The 25473-nt window shown below is 38.4% G+C and overlaps 1 protein-coding gene across 1 annotated transcript; it reads left to right on the forward strand.

The window, feature by feature from the left end:
* Positions 1–25473, forward strand: MEP1B (meprin A subunit beta). The gene is made up of 15 exons (XM_066546988.1): positions 1–63; positions 4855–4873; positions 5059–5109; positions 5207–5250; positions 6236–6314; positions 7237–7354; positions 11003–11181; positions 12643–12861; positions 15942–16094; positions 16839–17054; positions 19329–19796; positions 21389–21571; positions 22021–22291; positions 23955–24156; positions 25099–25473. The coding sequence occupies exons 1-15, from the start codon at positions 1–3 to the stop codon at positions 25114–25116; spliced, it is 2283 nt and encodes a 760-aa protein (XP_066403085.1). The 3' UTR covers positions 25117–25473.

Below are 25473 nucleotides of genomic sequence, written 5' to 3' on the forward strand. Positions count from 1 at the left end.
ATGGGCTTGTTTTCTGTGGCTGGGCTTCTAACCTGTCTTCTTCTTCAGGTGGTCTGGAGTCTGGTAAGAAAAGGAAAGACTGAGAAAATAATGCACCTTAAGATGAGCTTGAGAGGAAAAGATTTATTATTTTGCAAAATCAATATAATTTTCTTGTTGTCTGCATGGAGAGATAAATGATTTCTGCTTCCTGTTTCCTTGGGGTCTTAGTGTTGCTGTTTTTCATAGATTTGCCTATACATGGAAAGAGATTACCTTGTGTTCCCCAACTAAGCAAAATGTCCACTAGTATTCCAAGTCACCAGAACAACTAGTGTGAGGTTAAAATCCAGAACTGAAATTTATTTAAATTGTCCATGTCTGAGTGATTTGGCTTTTTGTTGTTGTTGTTGTTGTTTTGTGGGGTTTTTGTAGGTTTTTAGTTTTGGTTTGGTTTTTTGTTTGTTTTGGGGTGGGTTTTTTTGTTTGTTCAGTTGGTTGGTTGGTTGGTTTTTACTACAGCACAATATAATTGATATTGGAATTTATGCCTTTTTAGCCACTGGATATACTTGGAAATGACTGCTCCCTGTTCCTCCAATCCAGCTGAAATATCTCAGGTCAAAAAGTAACAGCTGAGATTTTGATATTACCTGTCTTTTTTAGTGAAATGTAGCATTTTTCTTACGTTGGGAGGCTTTGTTGTAGAGGTCAGGAACTTTTGGTGAAGCACAATATAATTAGCTCAGAGAACAAAACCCGAAAGGTTCATGAACGTTTGTTTCAGCTGTTTGTATCTTCAGGGCAATCTACAGAGTAAGGCATTATTTTTTATGACACTACCTAAGTGCAATAACATTATCAAAGTTATACAGCATAACCTGTGGCAGCCTTGCCTTCTTCCTGTCCACTGACACGTGCTCATACATCTCCCTAAATTAAGCTCTCAGCCTCACATTCCAAACTTTCCCATAGTCCTCCTGTATTCCCCATCACTCCAGTCCCATCATTCCCTACTATTCCCACTACCTGTGCCTCTGCCTCAGTCTTTTGGAAACTCAAACGTCAGTGTTGTTTGGATTCCACTGCAGGCTTTGTTAAAGCCTATGGTAGGTGATACAGGTGTTACTAAGATGCAGAAGTTACCTGACATCAAGCTGATTCCTAAAAACTAGGTCTCTTGTGAGGGAGGGGCTTCTGACCACCAGGGCTAATTATTTCAATTCCATGTATTCTATGGCCCGGAAGAGCTAATTTCAAATTTCTAGATGCCAATACTATAATAATATAGTCTGGAAAAATCAGTGGTAAGTTATGTGTCTCATCCAAACTAGATGAATATATTCCATCTGAATAGATGTCCAGGCTGGGTGAGGTGGATAATCTTCTGGTGATGCCAGGGCATCATGGTGGTGCCATAGATATTCTTGGCACATAAGCATTATCCCTTTGTTTCTTGATTGATGTCTGAGTCCCTTTACCTGATTTTTACATGATTACAATAGGTGAGATGTTTCCCACCTGTCCAAGACGCACTTGAATTTTTTGTCAGTTAAATGTGCTCTCACAAGTGGTTTAACCAACCATTAGAATGTTTTAATTCACACGTTGTCCATGTCCTAAACTAGGGACTGATATTAAAAATGATCAGTAATTTGTATACGTGTAGATTAGATTAAATTAGATTCCTCTTTGGCACAGTTCAGCTAACACAGCCTTCCTCTGCACGAGACTATGAACTGTGTATTTGTTGTGTGTTTACAATACTTTCAGGCTGGTATTGAGACCAAAGTCACTGCCATGTGAACAAGTGATACCTGTATGCAGAGATGAAGCTTTTGAAACAGAGTATTTTGCAGTGGAGATTCACAGGAGGAAAGACCTAGTTTTGTTAGTAACACAGTGGCAACACCTTGAGTGAATTTTAGTTCAGGTGAATCATAAAATGAGATTTCTGGCCTTTTGTATTTACAATATTTTTTCTGACCTTTGCTGAAGTTTTTAAAAGACAGTAATTTCAGATTAAAAATTAATCTTTCACGTGATAGAAGGGATTCCTTCAGTATAAAACATTCAGTGGCAGTTTTCAGACACTGAGGACCAGCCTGGATTTCACTGAATTGCTGCATTTGGTATTGTTCAGCCATGGACTCACATTTTGATTTGTGCACCAAAAATACCACTGTACTTGGCTGCTGATCTCAGTTTGTGAGCTTTTGCTGTTGCTAGAGGAGCTTTTCCAAGAGTTACCCAGTTTGTACCTTTAGGACAGTTATACTTTCTGGTTAGTAGATATGAGTACATTGTTGTTTATAGTTATTGGAACTGCAGATTATTTTACTCACCATTAATGGTTATAAGGGGATTCAGGATATATGGGTGTGATTCTTCTCCTCCATCAATAATTTTTAACATAAAATGCAATAATGTGATTTTATTTTTTTAAAATTGCAAACATTACTGGTAATTTTTTTTTCCCAAGAAATCTGTGTGAGTGGGAGTTTAAAAGCAAATGAAGCCTTTAAAACATGTGTTGCACACTTTGCCCATGTACTTGCAACTTGTTTTACAAGCTGCACCTTCATTTCAAAACTTGAAAATGTAAATACTGTTTTATGCACAGTGATAATGAATTGTCTTATGCAGGGATAACAAAGTGTAATGGTATGATATATGTGCTATGAAACTTCAAAATGTAGGAGGAGTCTATTGACATTTCAGATATATGGATGGTTTGTCTGAACAAGATCTCTGCAGTTATTAAGCTGTATGTGTATACACTTGTGGGGTTTTCTTTCTAAAGTCCCCATTCTTATTGCTCATGTATCAATGTAAACCTGAATGATACCAGTTAATTTTGAAATGTCAGATCAATATCAATCCTTCAGCATTTGCATCTGCCCAGCTCTGAAACCAGTTTTTCAATGGAGTCAATCACTTTTCTCCAATGATACTGGGTTTTTAAGAGTAACCATTCTTAAAACCTGACAAATTTAAAAACTTCCAAAAATGCAAAGTGCTGAAGCAGGGCTGTTCCAGGACAAATTCAGTCAGGAAACAGATTCTACTCAGTGTTTTCTGTAACTGACCTGAAAGGTTGGTTAGACTGACCTTGGTCAGGGTCAGGTTTAGACTGGACAAGGACATACTTGAGTGGTAGTTTGATTAAAAATAGAAAAAGTAAGCAGGAGAAGCTGATTAAAAACTTTGGCTGCTTATAGAACAGTTAGCTACTAAATGTTTGCTATGCCAGCTGATACCAATTAGAAATTATGTTTCTTAAACATAGAAATTACAGTCTCCATTTGGTTTGGCAAAAAATGGTTTTCATCTCTTAGATAATGAAATTAAATGATCAAAATCTGACAAAAACTGTGAAGCAACACCCTGAGGGAATTTTAGTTCAGGTGAATCATAAAATGAGATTTCTGCTCTTTGTATTTACAATATTTTTTTCTGACATTTGCTGAAGTTTCTAAAAGACAGTAATTTCAGATTAAAAAATAATCTTTCATTATGAAGCTAAAATGGGACATTCTGACAATTTCAAAGCTTTCTTTCTGAACCTTAAAATTTCATGGGAGGTAGGATATTTTTTCTGTGTTTGGTTAAAATTTTTATATGGAGTCATTTTTAGGGCTCAGAGTTGTTTCCCTCAAAATTGTTCCCATCATTATGTGTTGAAACTTAGGTCTAGAATAACGTGTGCATTTGAATCTCTCTTAAATATTCTGGCCATAGTGTTGTCTTACACATTGTACAGATACTAGAGATTATCACAATTAATGTTTCTAGGGACTGCATGGACTTGATTTTTGCTGCTTTTCAGTATTCTGATTTTGTATTGTTCATTACTTCTAGTGGAAGTTGCAGATGCTTATCACACTGGACAAAGAAGTCCTACATGCAAAGCTGCATGTACAGAAAATAAATTATTTATATGGAGAAAGAAACACAGGGGGAAAACTGTGGTAAAACAAAAAAAGTAAAAATCCCACACTTTTTTCCAGAATTGCTGTTACATTTCTTTTAGAATACAAGGATGTCTTTTATCTTCAGTTTGTGAACCTCTATTCAAACATACAAGACCCCCAGAGACGATTGCTTAGAAAGGCTCTTCATGATTTTACTCACTATGTGAGAAATAGTTGTGTAATGTTATGTCAAGTATGTCCAAGGCAGTCCAAAAATGAAGTGTCCAGTTAAATAAAAGAACTAAGATTAGATTCTATAGGCATGTTATGGCAAGGAAATAATTCTGTGTATATCTTATCATATGTCACTTTATCTCATTATGGTCAGTGGATTCTCCATGTTGCGAAGGGACTGTTTGAGTTGTTATTACTCAGGTAAAAGGAGTCCAGAGAGGGCACTGAACTGGGGCTGAGGTGACCTGGGCTGTGTACCCAGTCCTTCAAAGCCTCACTGGGTAACACCAGACCACTCATTCTCTCCCCCAGTCTTCACATTTGTGATGGGAAGTTCATCATAGCTTCCACAGGGCTCTGCAGAGCTGCTGACTAGTAGCAATACTTGATTCCACAGAAACAATAGGCTCCTTTTTTTCCCATTTGTGTAAGACAATTTAGTACTACCTGAGAGAAAAGCAGCTGTGAAACCTGCACAGAAGCAGTACTGGCTGAATTACTTGTTGGGCACCCTGAGGTGGGGAGGGCACAAAGCTGCCACACCAGCGAATACAGATTTCCAGTCAAATGAGGAGGCAGTAGGTGCAGTCAGTCCAACACAAAGCCATGTGCTAAGTGCTGTCAGTTGAGCTTGAATCACATCTCTAATACTGTTGACAAAGTAACGCGAGCTGCATTTCATTATCTGCCTTTCTAATAATATCTTTTTTTTCTTTCCCCTCCCCAGCCTGCTCCAGAGACAACTGGTGAGTTCTGTTTAGAGATCTATTTGTATGCACAGGAGGCAGTCAACAAAACCAGCTGCTCATAAACATGGCTACGACAGACACAGATTTATAATTACTGTTATTGTTATTGCATTAATTTTCACACTTCATAAAGATAACAGCAAGGGCTAATGTCCTACCTCACTTGTCTTTTTATTTTTCAGAAATAGACCTAGATGGAGGAATTGATCAGGACATCTTCGACATAAATGAAGGTTTTTCAAAATTCAGTCTCAATTTTTAAAAAAAAATTTCATTGTAGTAGTTACAGATCAATACCATAACTGAATGTTAATCTCCTCTTTCCTTTAGCTTTAGGACTAGACCTTTTTGAGGGAGACATCAAACTTCCTGTGGTGAGTTCAAATATAAAATACAAAGCCAAAAATGTGTCATCGACTTAAATGTAAAGTATCACTGGCATGGAAATAATAGATGCATCCTGCTCTTACAAACAATAAATGCTGTTTTTGTAACAATAAACTGAAGATGATTGGGGATGGAATTCTACAAAATGTCATAGACAGTAAAGGAGTCAACAGCATTTGCAGAAACATTATCCAGCATGAGATCTCATCAGTGATTAGATCAGTATTATTAGCTTCTTGTTTCCTTTTTTACATTGTCACTTTTAAGAGATTAGGCAGCACTGATCATCATCCAGGCAGGCTTGTATAAAAAGAATTCTTTGTTTATCTGTACAATATTCTGAGCCAGTTAAATTTACTGAGCAGCGCTGCAAAACCTTCATCCTGTAAGTAGATTGACTAAAACCAATGAAACATTTAGATATCTAATATCACATTTTAAGGCATCTGGCCAGTATCCTTATCTGATCAATGAAAAAAAAATTACATTTACATCTCAAAAATATCTAGTAGGAAACCCCCAATGTGTCTTGCACTCTGAAAGTAGTCTGAAAATAGTCTTTTACTCTCCATTTTGGGGGATATGCTGAATATGTCTCTGAAAGCAAGGACAGCACTTGCTAAAGGTACAGAAACAAATGCTTGCATTATGAAAAATTACAAAACTATTAATCTCTGTACAGTTTTCAGGACTTTAGATCTTAAGGCTTCCCATAGGAGCAGAAGGTCCTGTGCACATGCATCAAAAGCTTGGGTAATTTCTATGGAGAAAATGCAGCAGAAGTTGAAGACACCAGTAGAAGGGCATGAAGGGATTTCAAACCCAAGCTTCAGACCTCTGAGTAATCTTTTGAGGGTTTTGAGCTTGTTATTTTCCTCTACCTCTTACTTGGAATTGTAGGCTTGCTTTAGCACTATTGTAGTCCCTGATGCTAAATCCCTTTTTACTGAGGACTGCATGTTTTCTTTCTAGGTACAGGATCGAAACTCCATCATTGGTGACAAGTATCGGTGGCCCCATGTTATCCCTTATGTCCTTGAGGACAGCCTGGGTACAGTATTGCCCTTCACAATGTCTATATGTTGTGTTGATTGAACTGTTCAACACAGGTTGATAAAGCTTCTGTGGTGTCCTTTCCTCTCTTAATCTAGAGCAGGCCCTTTCCCACAGCAGGAGTGGCGCTGAGTGTGCACAAACAGGATTTAAAATCTTGGTATCAGAGCTGGCTCTCACCTCCTTTCTTGAATGATTACCCTGCTACAGCCCAGCAGATTGTTTTGGTTTTGAAATCTTGTGTCTGAGATGTGAAACTCTACAAAGCAGAGGTGCAAAGAGGGCACTGAAGACATTTTTAAGGACAGGAAGCTTACCTGGCCATTTATATAATTCCCAGCAGTGAGGGCAAAATGGCATTCTGACAGACAGTTGGCAGTGGTACATTGCCAAGTCCCCTATGTGAGTCAGAGACACATCATAATTTGACCCCATCCTTTAAATCTTTGTATTGAAACCATGCAAGTTGCTTAGAGGAGATAACACAGATATAGTCTGAAAAATTCAAGTCCTGGAGAAAATCAGTGAAGGATCTGTAGCCTGCATTCTGTACCAGGTAAAATGTGAAGTCTTAATTTCCTATCTATTTAATACTTGTTTACATAAATATCAAAAAAATAAATGAAAGAATCTACAAAATTAACCTCCCCCCCACAGTACCCTTCTATATACTCATCATGTCATATTTGATACAAAAATACCAAAGAAAAATTACACAGGAGCAAAACAAGAGCAAGATACAGTGTTGCAAGACCCTAATTTATGTTTTTTAGGTCCCCCCTTTGGTTTTAATAAAACAAAAAATCTGTTTATTTTGATCAAAGATTGCTGGAGCAAGAGCCACCTTGGGACTTACTCCACATGGATAATGGTAGAAATCTTTCTGTTCAGTATTGACAAAAACACTGTTTGCTTTGCAGAAATGAATGCTAAGGGAGTCATCCTCAAGGCATTTGAACGGTATCGACTGAAAACCTGTATTGACTTCAAGCCTTGGGAAGGGGAGAAGAATTACATATCTGTGTTCAAAGGAAGTGGGTAAGAGAAGCAATTAAAAATAACTTTAATTATGTTTGCTTTCAGACTATTCTCATGGCCAGTATTCAACCTAAAATTCATATATCTGGTCATAACTTTACGTTTTTGTTGTCACCATTTTCCCAGTCCTGATATTTATTCTTAAATATAAGAAGATATCAAGTTCTATAAGAGATATTTTACTGGACATGGTAAAAGATATCTGAAACAAAGCAATTATGTTCTTGACTGATCTTTGGATATATGGAGTATTACTTTCAGCTGGTCATTCCTAGTATACCTTGGCTTCTAGGGGAAAAGAAAAACCAAGGAGAAATGTGACAGTTCTCACTGTGGGGCAATGAATTTGTTTGACTGTAACAATGGAAATGCACTTGAACAACTCCATATGAGCATTCAGATAAAAGAACAATATTTTTAAACTCTGTGCAGCACTGAGATATTTTGCTGATATTTTACTTTATTTACCTCTTTTGATGAATAGTCATGCTATTTCATCTTAAATATTGCAAAATAAGACTCCAGTAAAGAAGTCAAAATTGCCTCAACTTCTTTCCTTCTAAGACATTCTCTGTCAAAACAGTGCAACAAGAACAAATATATTCTTCACTCTGTGCTGAACCATTTCTCTTATAGAAAAGGAGAACAGGGAGAACTTGATAGCCTGGTGAGGAAATTTGCTTTCAGAAATTCATTTCCTGATATAAGAATGCATTCATAAATGGGTAAAGATTTTCTGATAATAAAAAATGTTTCTCTTTCCCTTTGGCTTGTTCTGAGATATTCATAGCAGATAATTGTTTCAAAATTTCTTTGGTGTCTGGCTCTTTGTATTTGCTGCTGTTCATGCTGTACACATGACACTGAAACTCAGCTCTAAAAGATGTATAATTGGAGACTCAGGGAGCAATGCATTTTCCTGTGCTAATGACTTCAGCTTTTTGAGCTAAATGGAAAACCCATGTAGCTGAATTTTGTAATCCTTCATCCCCTAAAATATGCATTGAATTTGCTAATAATTGTACCTGAAAAAGAACCACAATATTTAGCCAATGGCAAGTAGGAGGCCTCTGTGCAATGTTTCATTTATATGTCTATTAAAAATAGATGAGTCATGGTGATGAAGAAGATAAATCCATCTAGTTGGATAGTATATCTTGCCCTCACTGTCTGGTGTGTGGCTTGCCCTGAAGTGTTTCCATCACCTTAGCTGACATATCCACAGCAGAACTTTTTAAAAGACTGGAGCTAAATGGTGCAGTCTCCTGAAAAGGTCCATCCACTTTCAGTGAGTCATCTTAGGTTGTACAAAGAAATCAGGACTGACCCTGAATGAACTCCTTTCATTTCAGGCCATTCCTTACTTCTGGTGTAATGGGTGTAAGTTGGGTGAACCAACCCATTTTTGCTCTGCTGTTCCTAATACTTTGGAGTTTTTAAAATCAATTAGGACTCTTCTATCTGCTGACTAAAGACCTCAGCCCAGAGGGTACAGTGCAGAGAGGCACACAAAGCTCCTGGCAACATAAAATTTTCCCACTTCAAGTAAAGGTTGATAAATCACATCTTTGCCTTTCTGATCTTGGCTTGCATCTATAAAAGAGAGGAATGTGGGAGAACTTTTGTGTCAAAAGGATTTGAAGTAAGCCAAAAGTCCTCGTTTGGATTACCCTTTTGAATTCAAATTAAATCAGCCACAAAAAAAGCCAGCTGTCTTTTGTTGTATTGACTGCCCTGTGTAAAAATGCATTTGTAGTCTCTGGTGTATGTACAGAGTGTATCAAGGCCCTGCCCAAAGAGCCCTCTCCCTGTACACATTCTTTATCTATCATTCACCTTGGCTACTACCAGTATTATGTTAGCTTCTGCCTTTGTGCTGAGCAAAACACGTGAGGTATGTAACTGTGAATTACAGAAATGCAGGATAATCAGATTGGCTGCAAAGTTCACAAAGGAGTCTGGAAACTGCAATGGATGTGCCATTTCACTTTACTGTTCTCATGAAGAGCAGGATTCATTCAGCAGGAAAGCTAACATGGTGTGGTAGAATCAAATGATTAACAGACCAGGGAGGATGAACATCATCTCTAGTATTTCCACATGGATTTTCATGGGGCCCTCCTGGGAGAGTGCTTCAGCTCTTTGCCACTGTTGCACATGACAAAGGGAATCCATGCAGGAGTAGATTGACACGGATCCCTGGCTCTCCAGCTTGGTGCTGGTAAATCAGGGTGTCTGTGAGCTGATATTGGCGATCTGTGATACTGTGGGAAGAAAATTAGTAGCAGGACATTAGTACAAAAATGTGCCTGAAATAAGTGGCATCACTGCAACTGATGGCGTGTGTCTATTTACAGCCCCAAAAGGGGGATGGTGGGATTAGTCAGAGCAAGTATTTCCCTGTTCCTCCAGCCTCTGATAGCAATGCAGGAAGCATTGAGTAACAGGCAACACAGCTCTCACACACCTGGGGAAAGCTGAGACTTTCTTCTTCTTTCTCCCCTCCAGAAGACACAGGATTCTATGTGCCCATTGCTCTGGAGTGCCATGTCCCACTCACCTCAGCTTTATTCTCAGTGCAGGGTAGCACAGACTGTGAATTTGCCCCCTCTGTGGCTGTTGAATGACAGTGTTTTAGGCATCTGGCAGACCAAAGGCACGGGGAAGCTGTACCTACTGTCGTTTGGGTGTTATTTTTGCCAAGTGCTTGGATGTGCCTGCTGTAGCCTGCTGTGCACTGTGTAGCAGCTGTGAAGTCAGAGGTGGCTTTGGTAGGAGGTGGACCCAAGCCTATGATGGACTTCTACAAAACACAAGAATCAATATGAGGCCTTGTTCAAAGAAAGACTTTGAAATTATGGATGCTACATGTGTTCCTTAACAGGTCTCATGTTGTGATTTTAATGAGTAATCAAAAGGCAAGGCCTGTGTTGCTCTGTGGAAAATGAAATATTGGGGAATATGTTGCACTAGTAAGTCACAGAGTGTGAAAGCACATGGTGTGCTTGTATTTTTAAATTTCTGGGGTGATAGGACTGCAAATCCTATGGCATATTTTGTGCCCTATTAATTTTATGTACTTCATTGGGTAAGTATTGATTTATTTGCTACATAAAATATCAATTTAAATGTAGTTCTCTGTGCCTGCTAGTTTGTGGACATGGGGTGCCATTTTATTGGCCTGTGCAGATAACTCACTAAATTCTTTCACCTTTTAATAAAAACTTGCAGCACAGCTGCAGTTTTGCTCTTACTTGGGAGTGTGTGAGAGCAGCAAGTGCTGTAGCACAGTAGCTGAAAATTGTTAATTTGCAGAAATTTAATTGCTCTAAATTATGTGCTCACAACCTTTGATGTTCCGGAGTACCAAAGAAATCATCATCAGTTTTCTTTTGTCAGAAGTAGATCAACATTTTTCTTCTCATAGAGCCAGAGACAAGGACCTTCTTGTTCACCGAAACAGAGCTAAGTGTGAGAGGAAGGGGTATGATAAGGAACAGATCAATGGAAAAGTGCTCTCTGTAACAAAATGTGACTTCAATGCTCAGGTTAAAAATATACTGATTGAATAGACTGGTTTTGAGGTTTTCATGGCATGGGGATGGTGTGCATCTCAAAGAGCCCTCTCTCATTTTGTGTCACTGCCAGCTGCTGGTCCTCAGTGGGAAACATGCAAATGGGCTTGCAGCAACTCTCCATTGGAGCCAACTGTGACAGGATTGGGACAATCCAGCATGAGTTCCTGCACGCCCTGGGATTCTGGCATGAGCAGTCTCGGTCTGACCGGGATGACTATGTGACCATTGCCTGGGACAGGATTCAGTCTGGTCAGTCACTCCTCTGCTCTCCTCTCAATCTCTGGTGCTAGCAGTTTAGATGTGGAACATCCCTTCCAGCCATCTGTTGGTGGTCACACTATTCTCTCACCTGGACTTACTTTCCAAAGCCAGTATATCAATAAATTAGATATAAAGCGACGTCTGCTTGAAACATAAATTTTCATTTGTTCTTGCTGTTGTAGTTGCTTGTGCCACGGCAGTTTCCGAAGCTCTAATTAGAGATCTGTATCCTCTTACGCTACGTGTTGTACCACAGGGCAGCAGGAGAGGATAATTTAGTTTGTTTAAATGAATACTCTAGAAATATACTTACTCTAGAAGCCCTTAATGAAATAAAAATAACTAACACCCCCCCCCCCCAAGTCTGAAAAATCCAGTGTGAACAAAACCAGTAGAAAATCTCCAGTGAAAACACTGGTCCTTCTCTTTCTGCCTGTCTGCTACACCTGGTACTGGCAGCAGAGCTGAGAGACCAGAGTGTGCAGAGGGTGGGCAAGCAGGAGAGACATTTCAGGGTCTGTGTCACACCAGCAGTTACTTAAGCAATGCGGCTTGTGAATTGTAAGTGTTGGTATATTTGGCACAAGCCTGAGACATGGCACAGAATTCCTCAGGACTTTGCTCTGTCTCTGCTTCTTTAGCTTGTTGTTGTCCTCTGTGACTTTCAGGCTGTTCAAAAACAAAGTTCTATCCACAGACTTGATGTTTTCCTAACATAGGTAGACACAGAAGACTGCAAAACTGGATAATGATTAAATCTAATGCATTCTTATTTAATCCTGATCAATAGTCAGGTGCATATGCAATTATATATTACAGAAAATTACTTAGACTCTGTTATTTGATTTCCATTATATTTTGCTGACTCTTTAGTGACAAGCTCCACTATTGTGAGATACTTGAAACTGCTGCAATTTTTTTACACTGACCAGAATATAATTACTGTATTTTGACTGATTTAAATTTTGCCTCCCCATTGGGTAGTAAGCAACTGGTTCTTTGCTCATACTCCAGAAAACATCTGTAAAGCTAAATTCTGGAAGTTTATCTGATGACAACTCTAAATTGTTTATTATTACCTAAAATGATGAGGAATTGAACATCACAGAATACAGATTAGAAACAGTTGCAAATTACAGTAATTTGAGTACTGAAACACTCTCTCCACTCTTGGATATCACAAGCCTATCAAAGTTTATAAATTGTTCCACAGGAAAAATTTTCTGGTAGCAAAAGCTTTTCTTCATCCAGCAGAAGTCATCAGTGGCTGAAAGAGGAAAGCAAATAGCCCTAGACTGGAAATAAAACTGTTTTACAAAATAAGTACAAGTAAATTACTACAAAAAAATATATTGAGATGTGATAGATTCTCTGTCACTGCAAGTCTTTACATTAAAATTTGATTCCCTTGAGCAACAGACAATCTATCCTTTCAATTTTGCCATTTAGGTAAAGAACATAATTTCAATAAATACGATGATGACAGATCAGACTTCCTGAATGTTCCCTACGACTACAATTCTGTGATGCACTACAGCAAGACTGCATTCAGGAATGGAACTGATCCCACCATCATCACCAACATACCAGACTTCATTGATGTCATAGGACAGAGAATGGATTTCAGTGAGTACGACCTCCAGAAACTGAACCGGCTGTACAACTGCAGTAAGTTTCTCCATTTATTTTATATTACTTGAAAGAATCATTTGAAAGAAATGAGGCTGATACATACATGTTGGACCCATCCAGACACAAGTGAAAGGGATGCTAACATATTTAGAGAAGTGAATTGTGTTAAAAACACCAGAAATTATGGTACAGCTAGAAATAGCATTCCTCTTGCAGAAACACTGCTGAGTAGCAGAGGTTTCTGTGCAATTTTATCTGACCTTTAGTTAAAAACCAGCTTTGCTCAGCAGCTGACTTTTGTTCATCCCTTGGGTGGCTGTTTAAAATATGTGCTTCTGCACAAAGCCTTTTGTTTTTTCCCTGCATTATTCCACAGCTGATGCTCAGACACTGCACAGAAATGAGCATCTTTGCTGTGGCTGTCATACCTACTCCACTTTCATGGAATCTGTGAGACAGATTCATGCCTATTTATATATACCCTATCCATGCAAATAGGGTACAGATGCCATTCTGAATAAAATGCAAGCTTTCTAAATTTTCTTGTTAAGCTTCAAACCTGGTCTCTTACAAAAGTGGTCAAAAGAGTTATTTTGCTTAGGTGGTGTTTCTTTTACAAAGCTGAATGAAAGTAAGAAACAGAGAAATCTAGATGAGTCCATTATCAAATTGGAATATAATTCTGTAATTGTTGCTGCATTCAGTGTGCCCTGACACTCAGAAGAGAACTTTTACAATATCCCAAGTAGTGAGTACTGGCTTACAATTATATTTTAAGCTTTATTATACAGATTCTTTAAACAACTATCAAACTGGTTTATTAAAAGGGTGCAGTTTTTCAAGTGTAAAATTCTGATGAAAATATTTTTATTCATGTAGGTCTAAATTGAACACACACACACAGCCTTAGCTTCTAGCACTTGCTACACAATCACTTATAAAAATGCTTACAGCTAAGGATGTCTTTCACAGAGGATGGGGTCCTTCTTCCTCTCCATTAATCTTATCTATTTTCCATCATTCTTGTGCATTACAGAAATACTTCATGATGTTTTAACTTTATTCTTAACCCACAGGCACATTCCCCAAATGAAAAAAAGCCCCAGTCCTGCTGAAATCAGTGGCAAAACTTCCACCACCTTCAGTGCAATTAGGACTCTGCTCCCCAGTCCCTCTCTTGGCTTCATGTGATGTGTATAGTGTGGATGATATTTGCAGAGACATAAATGTTGTCAGATCAGCCACCATTGTCAGGGAGGATGGTGTTTCACAGGTCCCAGCCCTCACCCACACAAAAGATTACTTCATTTGCTGAACATGATTTAAGGAAATGTGTAAGCTAAATTTCTGCTAGAGGCCCATGTGGACAGGAAATTACATTAAAAATGTAACTAATTCCTAAATTGAAGAGAACAACCCACAGCATAAGAAATACTGACAGATTGTTTAGTGCTGCTCCAATCTGTAATTCACTGCTTTCTTTGAGGCCATATGATAACAGTAGATTTTAGTCTGCTTTCCCCTTGGAGCATACTGCTGGACAGAGCTGACCATGAGGTTTCCCTCAGCCTCTGGAAGTTGGGACTTTGCAGTCATCCCCCAGGCGTTTTCTTCTGAGTCCAGTCTTTAACTGCATACCAAAGAAGTGTCTGGCTTTGGTGCAGACAGAATTCACAACCTGCCTCACTCATTGCCCCTTCACCTGTTTCAGGAAGGAACCTCAGAAATACATCATAATCTACTGAGTCTTGCTTTTCTGTCTTCCTGGCATTCAGGTCAACTCTCCATGCCAGCCAGCACTTTCTACTTAAAAGTCATTAGGTTACTTCCTTCCTGTTTGGCCAAATCAATTTCATGTTTTGTTTTGTATTTTGATTTCAAAGAGTTCTTTCACCTAATAATTCTCAATTTTTTCTTGCCTTCTTTCTTCAGCAGTCAGCACAACATTTGCTGTGAAAGCCTTTTCTTAGTTCATGCAACATTGTACTGAACTGTATCTCAAAAAATATCTGCCATACACTTCTGACTACCTTGCAGCCTCCAGAGGGTTTTTAGCTTTCTGTGAGGACAGCAGTAGAACTGTCTATATCTCATATCTCAGCAGTAGAACTGAATTGGCAGCAGTTCATACTTAAGTGCTTCCCAGAGCTGCAGCTCAAGTGAAGCATTTTGTATGTTATTGAGGTTGAGTTTTGTGATACTCAAGGTCTTTTTGTTATGCAAGGAAACCTTTAAACCTTTGAGCCACAATATTTTAGACATAGTTTAAAAAGTATTTCATTAACTTAGCTCTTTTCAAATCATGGCTGGTATTACACATGAGCTCAGACACGGTACAATAGGAGACAAAAATAAGAACAGGGATAAACCTGGACTGTGCTATCTCTCACCTATCCAGAGTTTGCTTTAGACAGAGGAAATATTTCATATGTTGTTCTCCCTTCCATATTTAACTGCACACTCTTCCTTCACCTAATTTTTCACTTGTTACATGAAAGATATTGAAAAATTTGTATGGCAAGAAATATCCACTTTTCCCAAATATACCTTTACCAAATATTTTTTTTTGTTTTGTTTGTTTGGCTTTGTTTTGTTTTGTTTTTGTTTGTTTTTTAATTCTGTGTTTGGAAAATCAAGGTTTGTTTATTCCAGCCAAATAGCTTCTGCTCTTCTATATTTCAAAATAAGCACTCCAGCTTATACATTAGTGAGTTTGTATCAGAATCTGTGGTCTTGTGTGGGCTGGCCCAAAGAAAGCAGAACAAAGAATGGGAAGTCTCAGGATCTTTTGACTATAATATGAAGATGTGTGGATTGGGTTGATATTAGTGTTCTTTTTATAAATAAAAGACATGATATGATAATTAGCAGATGCCCTCCTGTGTTTGCTGAGGGCCCAGAGTATCCCTGATGACATCTCATTAATGTCAGTGTTAATCACCAAGTGTTTTGAGTTCCTGAACATTGTATATATGAATGCTGATCATATTTGAAACCACTGATTACTTGGTGTTTGCATTTAGTCTTTCTCTGCTCATTGCGTTGGACCTTCAGAATTAAAATGTGTTATGTAATAGAGATTCACATTTTTATTTATTTATTTATTTTTTTCATAGCCTCCTCCCTAAGTTTCATGGACACGTGCAGTTTTGAACTTGAAAATATATGTGGCATGATTCAAAGTTCAGATGATAACAGTGACTGGCAGCGTTTGTCTCAGGTTCCAGCTGGGCCAAATACAGATCACACCAATATGGGAGAATGCAAAGGTATGAGAAAAAAACTCTTATCTTTCTGGGAGGTGTTTTCTGCAGAGGCATGCAGGGTTCCTTCAAGCTTGGCCTTGTTATCTATTTATTTTTTTACAAACTGCAGTTTATTTTTTAACTAAGCAGCATAAATCTACATACCTAGGGACATCATGTGATACGTTGATTTTCTGCTTATTTCAGAGGATCGAATGTCCTTATCTCTTTTGATCAGTTTTTTTGGTCTTAATGTCACATCCTGTCATGTGAGTTATATAAAGCATTGAACCTGTGATACAGGCACACCAAACAGATTGCTGCTTTTCTCAATAATTGCTCAATAAGTCCTTGGACAGGAGTAGGAAATTAAATGCATATTATCAGGGCTGAGGTGAAAAATTAATTGACAATCTTGCTAGATGTATCTCAACCTGTCAGAACAGTCCAAGAGTTCAGGAGTTTAAATCTGTCCTCCAGGGTGTCAACTGTGAGTAACTGGGTAAAGAGCAAAAACCCATGGTTTGGGTACAGTTTCCTGGAGACAATGAAATGAGGACAAAAGCTGCAAAGAGAATAGTTCTACCTTTGAAAAAGGTGAGCAGGTACCAGTCCTCAGTCAGAGATTTGTACAGGATCTACCTAACCCTGACCTGACTGTATCTTCTAGATACAGCACTAAGAAATACAGCATTAAGAAAGCCAGTACATCAGGAATTTTCTGTTTTCTCTCTCCCTTACTGCTCATTTCTCATTGACTTTTGGCAGATTCTGGCTACTTCATGCATTTTGACACCACTGCTGGAGGAGAAGGAAGCACAGCTGCCCTGGAGAGCCGAATTCTCTATCCCAAAAGAGGTTTTCAGTGCTTACAATTCTATTTATATAACAGTGGTAACGAGAATGACCGGCTGAATGTCTGGGTCAGGGAGTACACGTCAGCCAATCCAAATGGCACTCTGAGATTCATCAAAGAGATAAAAGGTATGGAATAAAATTGCATTTTGTTTTAATCTATCCTCAGTATTTTTCAAAGTACTGGGGAAAATTATTGTGGCAAAGTCACTCATTTCCTAGTGCTGTTCTTTGGCTTCTTCTCTATCTATGTAATTGATTCATTGCTGCTGAAATTATACCTGATGGATCCTCAGTCAGCTGCTTTCCTATAATATAATAAATTACCACAAATTTCAAACTCTTGTATTATCAAGATAGTTTTCTTGCCAAACTAGCTAAAATTCCATGAGCAATCATTTTAACTGTTCTAGAATTGCTGGTATCAATAGCAGCTGATGAAGTCGGAATATTAGAGTAAATTACTATTAATAAGAAAGTATAATAAAGAAATGGAAAGCATAAATGCCCTGGAATATCTAAGTTAAAAAAGATAAATAAAATTTAAATTACTTAACTGAAATATATGAGCAACAGATCACGATTTGAGTTGCAGTTTGAAGAAGATTAAATTCTTGTGGTTTTAGGAGCCTATGGCCTACAGAATGACCTCAGCTGAGGTCAGCTAATGGACAAGAGCTCTTTAAGCTAGAATTCCCAAAGTCACCTTATGATTAAATTACTTTCTCAAATACTTAACTCATATGTGGTCTCAATTTCACCTACACCAACTTCAGAAGGATCTGAGCAAGTTTTTTTACTAAATAGGTATAATTTCTGTCTCTTTTTGTTCCTTTAGGCTCAGCTTCTGCTGGTGCCTGGGGGTTTTTTCCACTCTTTTCTTCACTTCTATGGCTTCACCCTCTGTGCCCTCTGAGCTAACAGGCATCCTTAACCTAAGAGCTGCTAAGGCAGGTGTAGGCTTCACATCAGTCTGAGCTCTCCAAACTCTTTCAAACCCTATTTTGATGCCAAGAGTAATTTCTCCAGACTTCAGCCTTCCTCACAAACACTGTTTTGTGTCTATTAGGCCCCATCTCCCATTCCTGCTTTCGCAAGTCCATAATTTTCTTTAAGTCTCTAAACTCATAAGTGTGTCCAAAGTGGCACCCTATTTTGACAATCTGTGGCAAACTTTTAGGAATGGTTCAAGACTACTTTCTCCCCAATCTGTTTCACTTCTCTCAAGTGAGAAGTTGCCCTCTCCAATGCAGTTAATAACCTGACAGTGACACTACAGCCCCTTCCATCCATGGTCTGACCTGGTTGAGCTGCTCATGGGTTTGCACTGAACTATGATGTTCGAGAGGCTTAGGGACAATCCCTGAACGCTTCCCACTGGTTTGTGGCAGCTGGGGATTTTTGAACTGCATGTATTACATGTAAAAATCCTTCAGTTTATGCTGAAGGCAATTTCATGGAAAACAGTGGGGTGCTTTTCTTCTTGTTTCTTGGTCAATTTTTTCCCTCCTAATTATAACAGTAATGAAAAATGTCAAGAAATTAAGACATATTTGAGATCCATTGTGCTGTGTTTTGGGTTGTTAGGAGAGTGATGTATATGAGTTCTGTACCTGCTTGTTCAATAAATGCAGCTGGTCTTCTGTGCAGATGAACTAAAACCAGGCCACAAAAGAAACTGTTTTGGTGCACATACTTTTTAAAAAGGGTGTTCTACTTTCATTGACCTCACAAGGCCCCTGTGCAGAGGTCTTTGCTTTTGTGTACACTGCTGTTGGAGTCAAGTGGAATTTGCTAGTGCAGGCACTTTTGGATACAGCATCAAACTTGCAGCAAGGTTCCCTTGCACGAAGAAGGTTTGGAAATGACTGGCTTTAATTTGACCTTAGTGCCATTAATAATGTGATGGGTGAATAGTGCTTCTGCATAGGCAAGCTTCCAACAAGCCATTTAGAAATACAAAAACAAATGAATGAACTAGTCTTGTAGTTCTAGGTTCCCAGAATCCTCTGGAGCATTTTGTGTTGTTCAGGCTGTTGGTCAGTTATTTGAATATAAGTTGTTCTGAATTTTTTCTTTTTAACAATACAGGTGAAACTATTTTTGTGGATTTAATATTCACAACTCCTGGATTAATTTAATGAAATTTTATTAAAAAATGTAAAAGAAAAAGCAGTGTTATAACCCATCAACAAGTGCTATTTTGCATATTAATTCTGTTAAAATATTGTATTGAGCAAATATGATCTTGAACTGAAAAAGTAACATCTACAGAAGAAATATTCCATCACATCAGTGCCAGTGGAATTGAAAGATTCTTACATAGTGTTGGTATGGGGTTCACAGACCTGCGCAGTGTTTGACTGTATTGCTGAGTCAGAAATCTCCACCCTTGTTTTTCAGGTTCACCTGAGACCTACTGGCAGCTCCATCATGTTTCTTTGAATGTCACCAGTAAATTCCGGGTTGTGTTTCAAGGCGTGAGAGGAAGTGGCTTATCAAATGGAGGCCTCTCTATTGATGACATCAACTTGTCAGAAACTCAGTGTCCCCACCATGTCTGGCATATCAGAAATTTCACACATGTCCTCAACACAAGTCCAGCAGGAAAAGAGGGAATAATATACAGTCCACCTTTTTACTCTAGTGAAGGGTATGCTTTTCAGGTCAGCTTGTATGTAAATGGTACCACTGATAACCCATTTAATTTAGGAATATACTTGTCCTTGATTTCTGGAGCAAATGATGATCATTTGAAATGGCCCTGTCCATGGCAACAAGTTACCATGAACCTGCTTGATCAGCATCCTGATATTCGTCAACAGATGTCAAACCAAAGAAGTGTAACAACAGACCCTGAGAGGTTTTCAGGTTAGTTAAAATTAAACATGTAAAACACAACCAAAAGACAAGGGGTCACATCTCCTCTTGGTTAAATTAATACATATTTTTTAGCTTCTGGAATGTTTCATATGTTTGCAGCAACAATAATATTGATCCACAGACAAGAAAAAAATTAAACCTACAAGCAAGTTAAGCTGGGACTCAGGATTTCAGAGTTGCATTTGCATAAGAAACAGGTGGATCATCTATTCCTAAAGTTTATTTCATATGCTCTGTGAGGATACATATATTTCTGTTTTAATGAGAATGGAAGTTTTCCAGAAGTCATGAAAAGAAAAATATGGAATTAACAATACAGGCAGTATAAAAGTGAAGCAACTATCAAACAAATCCCAGCCCTCCTTGTCAAAGGTACAGTGATGCCAGCAAAAGCCTCCAGATGGACAAAGTACTGATTCATATTATGTAATCTGTACTTATTCAAGGTGTGAGAAGATAAGGGCTGTCGTCCATAATAACTTGGAAACGTGACAGTTGAGGTAAAAGTAACTCTGAGAAATGATAGGAATCTCTACAGAGGGAGATATTAAAGAAAACGCCCACATTCATATCTGAGAAATGATAGGAATCTCTGCAGAGGGAGATATTAAAGAAAACACCCACATTCAGCATTGGATAAAGTTTGGATTTAAGTCATTATGGCTTTTGTCATAATGACATTCTTCTTTTTGCCAAAAGAAATCATCTCTGCCACTGAATTAGTTTTCTGACTAGAAAGTAAGGAAGGAAGGCACAAACCCCTCCAATTCGTATTATTATTTGAAAACCAGTATGTTTTACATTGCATTTTCTGTGACACTGGCTTTACATGAAAACAAAGTGGGTAATCGAGAAAGACTTAAATGTCCTCTCTGTAAATGAAAGACACACCACACCATGTCCTCTACAGATGTTTGTAAAAGCACATTTTCCTTGTGCTTTCTGCTGTTACAGCCACAGTGCCCTTTTCCTTCTCTGACCCTGTGGACATGCAGTCTGTTTGCTCTCTGCTCCTTCTCTCTTGTTTATTCATATATTGCAAATAGTCCACGATTTCCAAGGGAAGCCTTGTAACACACGCCTTTTATCTAACCAGAGAGGTGGTGGAGCAGGCAGATCTTTCTTCCTCTGTCAGATTCTTTCATGGACAATCAGGCTCAGCTTTGAGCTTTAGAGCAGGGTTTGATGGAGCAGGCATCAGTGATTGTGATCATTTAGGTTGTTCAAATATCTTGTGCCCCACATCTACTACAGGGGCATGGAGATACAGGAGATGCTCTCTTTTGAGAAGCATTGCATTAACTCATGTTATAGATGATTTATGTGCTACTTATCTTCTTGACCACCTCACTTTAACAAAGTAAAAAGAAAATACAACAGGCTTTCAACTAGCTCTCCAATAACCTCACCTCCAGCAGGTTCTTTTCTCAGTACCTCAGAATAAACCAAATAATTGAAGATCTCCATTGTCTTATGCCTCTCATCGGTGGGGAATCCCAGGCAATTGAGGTTTCTGCTGAGACACAAATCCAGACCAGTCTCACATTCACATTCTTTTTATCTTTTTTTTTTCCCCTCAGAATCCTCATCAAACTATACTTGGGATAGGCCAGATAAAGTAGGATCTGAAGCAACTTTTCCCAATGGAACCAAATACATGAGAGGTCCAGGAGTTGGAACAAGTGCATTTTTAACTCATGAGAGACTTAGAAGCCACAACTTTATCAAAGAAGATGGTGTTTATATTCTTTTAACAATGGAAGGTATGTAAACATAGCTGATACTCTTGACAATGCAGCAAACAGTGTCAGATACCAAGTCACTAGTGCTGTCGTTATAAACACACAATGTACTTTGCATTTGAGCACTGTTTGAATTATGCCTGTGTCTAAAGTCAAATCGTACATTTGAATAAATTTGTGAACAGGTACATACACAGTATAATTCCTTTATCTCATGTGAAGGTGTATAAAACAATGCTAATCCTGTGCAAATTAATTTGAATATATTAATTTGAATAAAACCATCTGTTTCTGAAAAAATTCTAGAGGACATTTCCAAAATACATCATGCTCCTAAAATGCAAAAAAGACTGTTTATCTGTTAAACCTTTGGACAGGCTTACTGCTCTTTATTATTAGAAATTATCATTGGAATAAGAAGGAAAATAATGTGGAGCAAAGACCTTATTGCCTGTGTGTTCACCGTGCAGATATATCGCACCTCCTGTCAACTCAGCCAAGCACTCCACCCCCTCTTGTTACGACTGCAAGTGCCACCACCACCAAACCTGGCCCTGGCCCTTCTGCCACCACCAAGCCCCCCAGTGGCACTGAGACCACCACCACCACCACCACCACCACCACCACCACCACAGGCAGCACCAACCAGCCTGGAGATCCAGAGGTTCCAGCTTTCTGCCCAGACAACCCCTGTGAAAATGATGGTGTCTGTGTCATGGTAAACAGAATGCCCGTGTGCAGGTAACTGCCTTTGTTCACCCTCAAATGCTGCTTTAGGATGAGTAATGAGAGTTCCTAACAAAATAAATCTTTGCTCCTAGTGAAAGGAAAGACAGACTGTAGCTGATTAAGGCAAGTATTTGCAACTGCTCCTGTGAGACTGAACTTATGGCCGATTTGGGCAACAAAGCTCCTAACCTCAGCATTTGATCATTTTGAAGTACTCTGCTTGACTTTCCTGTAAATTATATTTTAAATGTGTTTATTATTTTCAGCAATGTATTACTCCAAGTCTTCAGAATTCCCTATAGCAAAATGTAGAAGAGTTGAATAAATGTAATTGAAAGAAAAGAGCATTTATATAATTAGAGTAGATTTGCAATACTTATCATGTAGGAAGCAGCATAGACATTATTTTAAAATTTGATTCAGAAATATTGTACAGTGCAAATTATGACCATGAGTTACCAAAGTGTAGTCCCTTGCCTTTGAAACCAGCAGTGAAAGCTGAGGAATAAAAGATTGTTTGCCCTGCAAGAAGATTATTATCAACTTTTATTTAATTCTTTGTGGATATATTTATGTAACTACCTGCCTGATTAGCATTGTTCCAGCTCTCAAATAAGCTCTGAGGCTGAAGAGAGTAACCTTAGATGCTGTTCCAGGGCAGGTAGACTGGGGGAGTGCTGTGAGGAAAACATAAAGGCCAAAAGCCACAGGAGTGAGGATGACTCATTAAGTGTTATATATCTCCATTTAGAAACCTTGAAAAAAATAATTCTTGTGCAACTCATTAGAAGCAGGTCACAAATAGGAGTAAATGTCAAGAAGAAGTCCCAAGAAGACAAAAATAAAAAATATGCTCAATGTTATGCTTCATTTCAAAATTATGGAAAGAGAACATTTATTTTCTGACATCTCTGGACTCTTTGAAGCTTTAGTGCCTTTGCAACCTACTTTCTGTCCTACAGCAATGTGTGACCAGCAGTCAGTTTCCACCCCAATTTTCTGTTGGGAAATGGGTGGGAATGTGATACATCTGTTCAAGCTGAATCACCGGTAATCCCCCCAGCAGGCAATATCTTTGCAGTGCAGTGCAAACAGACTTGTTTTCAGGGCTGAGGTAGTCCTGAATAAATGGCTTAGACAGGAGCCAGGAAATCAACACATAAGGAATAACCAAGGTTAGAAAGATGGAGGTGGGTGTGCTGACTGTGGTGCTGGGTGAGGTGATGGAATCAAAGCCTGGAGGTTGTTTTCAGTCCTAAAACTGGATGGCTGCTGGGCTGTGAATTTTTCTTATCTGCCTCTTGGATGAAGACAGAGGCAGCTTTTAAAAGTTCTTTAAATTTGAAAATTAAAAAAAATAAAAGCTCCATAGATCAGCTGCATCCAGGCCTTAAGAGGTCAAGAGGATCAGGAAGGCATTTAGGGTTTCTGGCAAAAGCTCTCTCTGAAGGCACAACCTGTGAAACATTAGGAGCTGAAAGAAACACCTTTAGGTATGTAAGGACAGTGGGCCACTTGGGCCACTAAGAGAACTTTAAAATAGAGGTCCATTTTAAGATGACTTCATTATGCTTTAGGATATAGAAATTACATCAGAGATGCCTTTTTTTGAAGTAGATCTTTTCACACCTTTAATATTTAGGTGATAGTAAATGTTAGTTCTTTTGCTTTCTAGATGTCCAGCAGGTGACAGCTGGTGGTACATGGGAGAAAAGTGTGAAAGGAAAGGCTCAACTCAAGAAAATATTGTAATAGCTGTTTCTTCAACCATAACTGTGTTTGTTGTAATGCTTATTGTCACCATCACAACTGCAGTGTGCCTTAAAAAGAAATACAGACAAGGAAAGGAGAATAAGGAGAGTGTGACTCTGGAAGAAGTAAGTATCTTGCCTCTTTCAACAAATATAGACACATGCACACATATCCATATTCACTAAAAAGCAAACAATCAAATTAAGTAAGAAGTAAATGGAAGATGTCACCTTTTTGAAGCCTAAAGACTACAGGTTAAGAATTAAAGAGCTCCTTTAAGTGACGCTAATTTATCAAACACCAAAATCCTACTTAATTAAAAATCTGTTCTCCTCTTCCACCCCCCTCCACTCTGCCCCAATGACAGCCTACATTGAGTGGGATAGTGTGAACATAGGGGTTCACTTTCAATTTATAATTAAACCATGTTTTCTGCTCAGTAAACTCGTATTTCATCTATTGCTGCCTATTCTACTAAATCCCCCCTGGATATGGTGCTAAAAAATGCATCCCAGGGTGTCAAAACAAAAAGCAAATCTAAAAAATTATTTTCCACATTCAAAGGCCATTTTTATGCAAGGCATGAAGTTGTGGAAATATTAACTTAAGGAAAGGTTAAGAAGACAGCAGGTTAAAACTATCTAGATGACAGGATCAGAAATGCCATGTACTGGGCAGAAGCAGCATTTGGGCATGTTTTCACAGGACATTTCATGCAGTCTGAGATACATGGACTCTTACTTTAAGTAGAGGCTTGTCCTGGAAATAGCAAGCATGACATAGTTTAGAGAGACTCACAGGGCACAGGAGAAATTTTGTAAACAAACTGAAGAGGAATATCCTTCCAGAAAGCAGAGTTCCATTTTTAATTTTGTCCTAATACTCTTTGTGTGATACCCCATTGAGTTGAAGTACTTCTGTGCAGTGTCAGATACTTGACACTGCTACTTTATGACCATCCAATAAATAGTTTTGGTTTCTTTGCAAGTAATGCTCTTACATTATACACATACTTCCCTTCCCTATGCACTTTTAAGATGTGGGTTTGGTTTTTTTCCCTCACTTAGACTAAAACGTCCTTCTGAAGATAATGCAAACAAGCATCAAAGACACAAGATGAACATCACTGCAAAACCACAACTACGTCATCACTCTTTCTGTTCCTTTTATCTCAACCATCATGATAAAAGTTTGTAAAGTCTGGAAAATAATTCATCATCTGGATAAAACACTGTGCTAAAGTCAGTGGAGTGTCTGACACTGCTGTGTATCGTCATTCAATAGAGAAAAATGGAAATACATTGTATGACATGGATGCCTTGTCCTTCAAGTCTACCTAAACATGAAGAAAGCATGAAAATGGCATCCTGAATTGCAGTCAAAACAGGAAAGTCTAAATTTGCTAAATATAAAATAAATATTATCATTGTACAGCTGTCTAA

The sequence above is a fragment of the Molothrus aeneus genome, chromosome 1, assembly GCF_037042795.1.
Source record: "Molothrus aeneus isolate 106 chromosome 1, BPBGC_Maene_1.0, whole genome shotgun sequence".
Classification (NCBI taxonomy): domain Eukaryota; kingdom Metazoa; phylum Chordata; class Aves; order Passeriformes; family Icteridae; genus Molothrus; species Molothrus aeneus.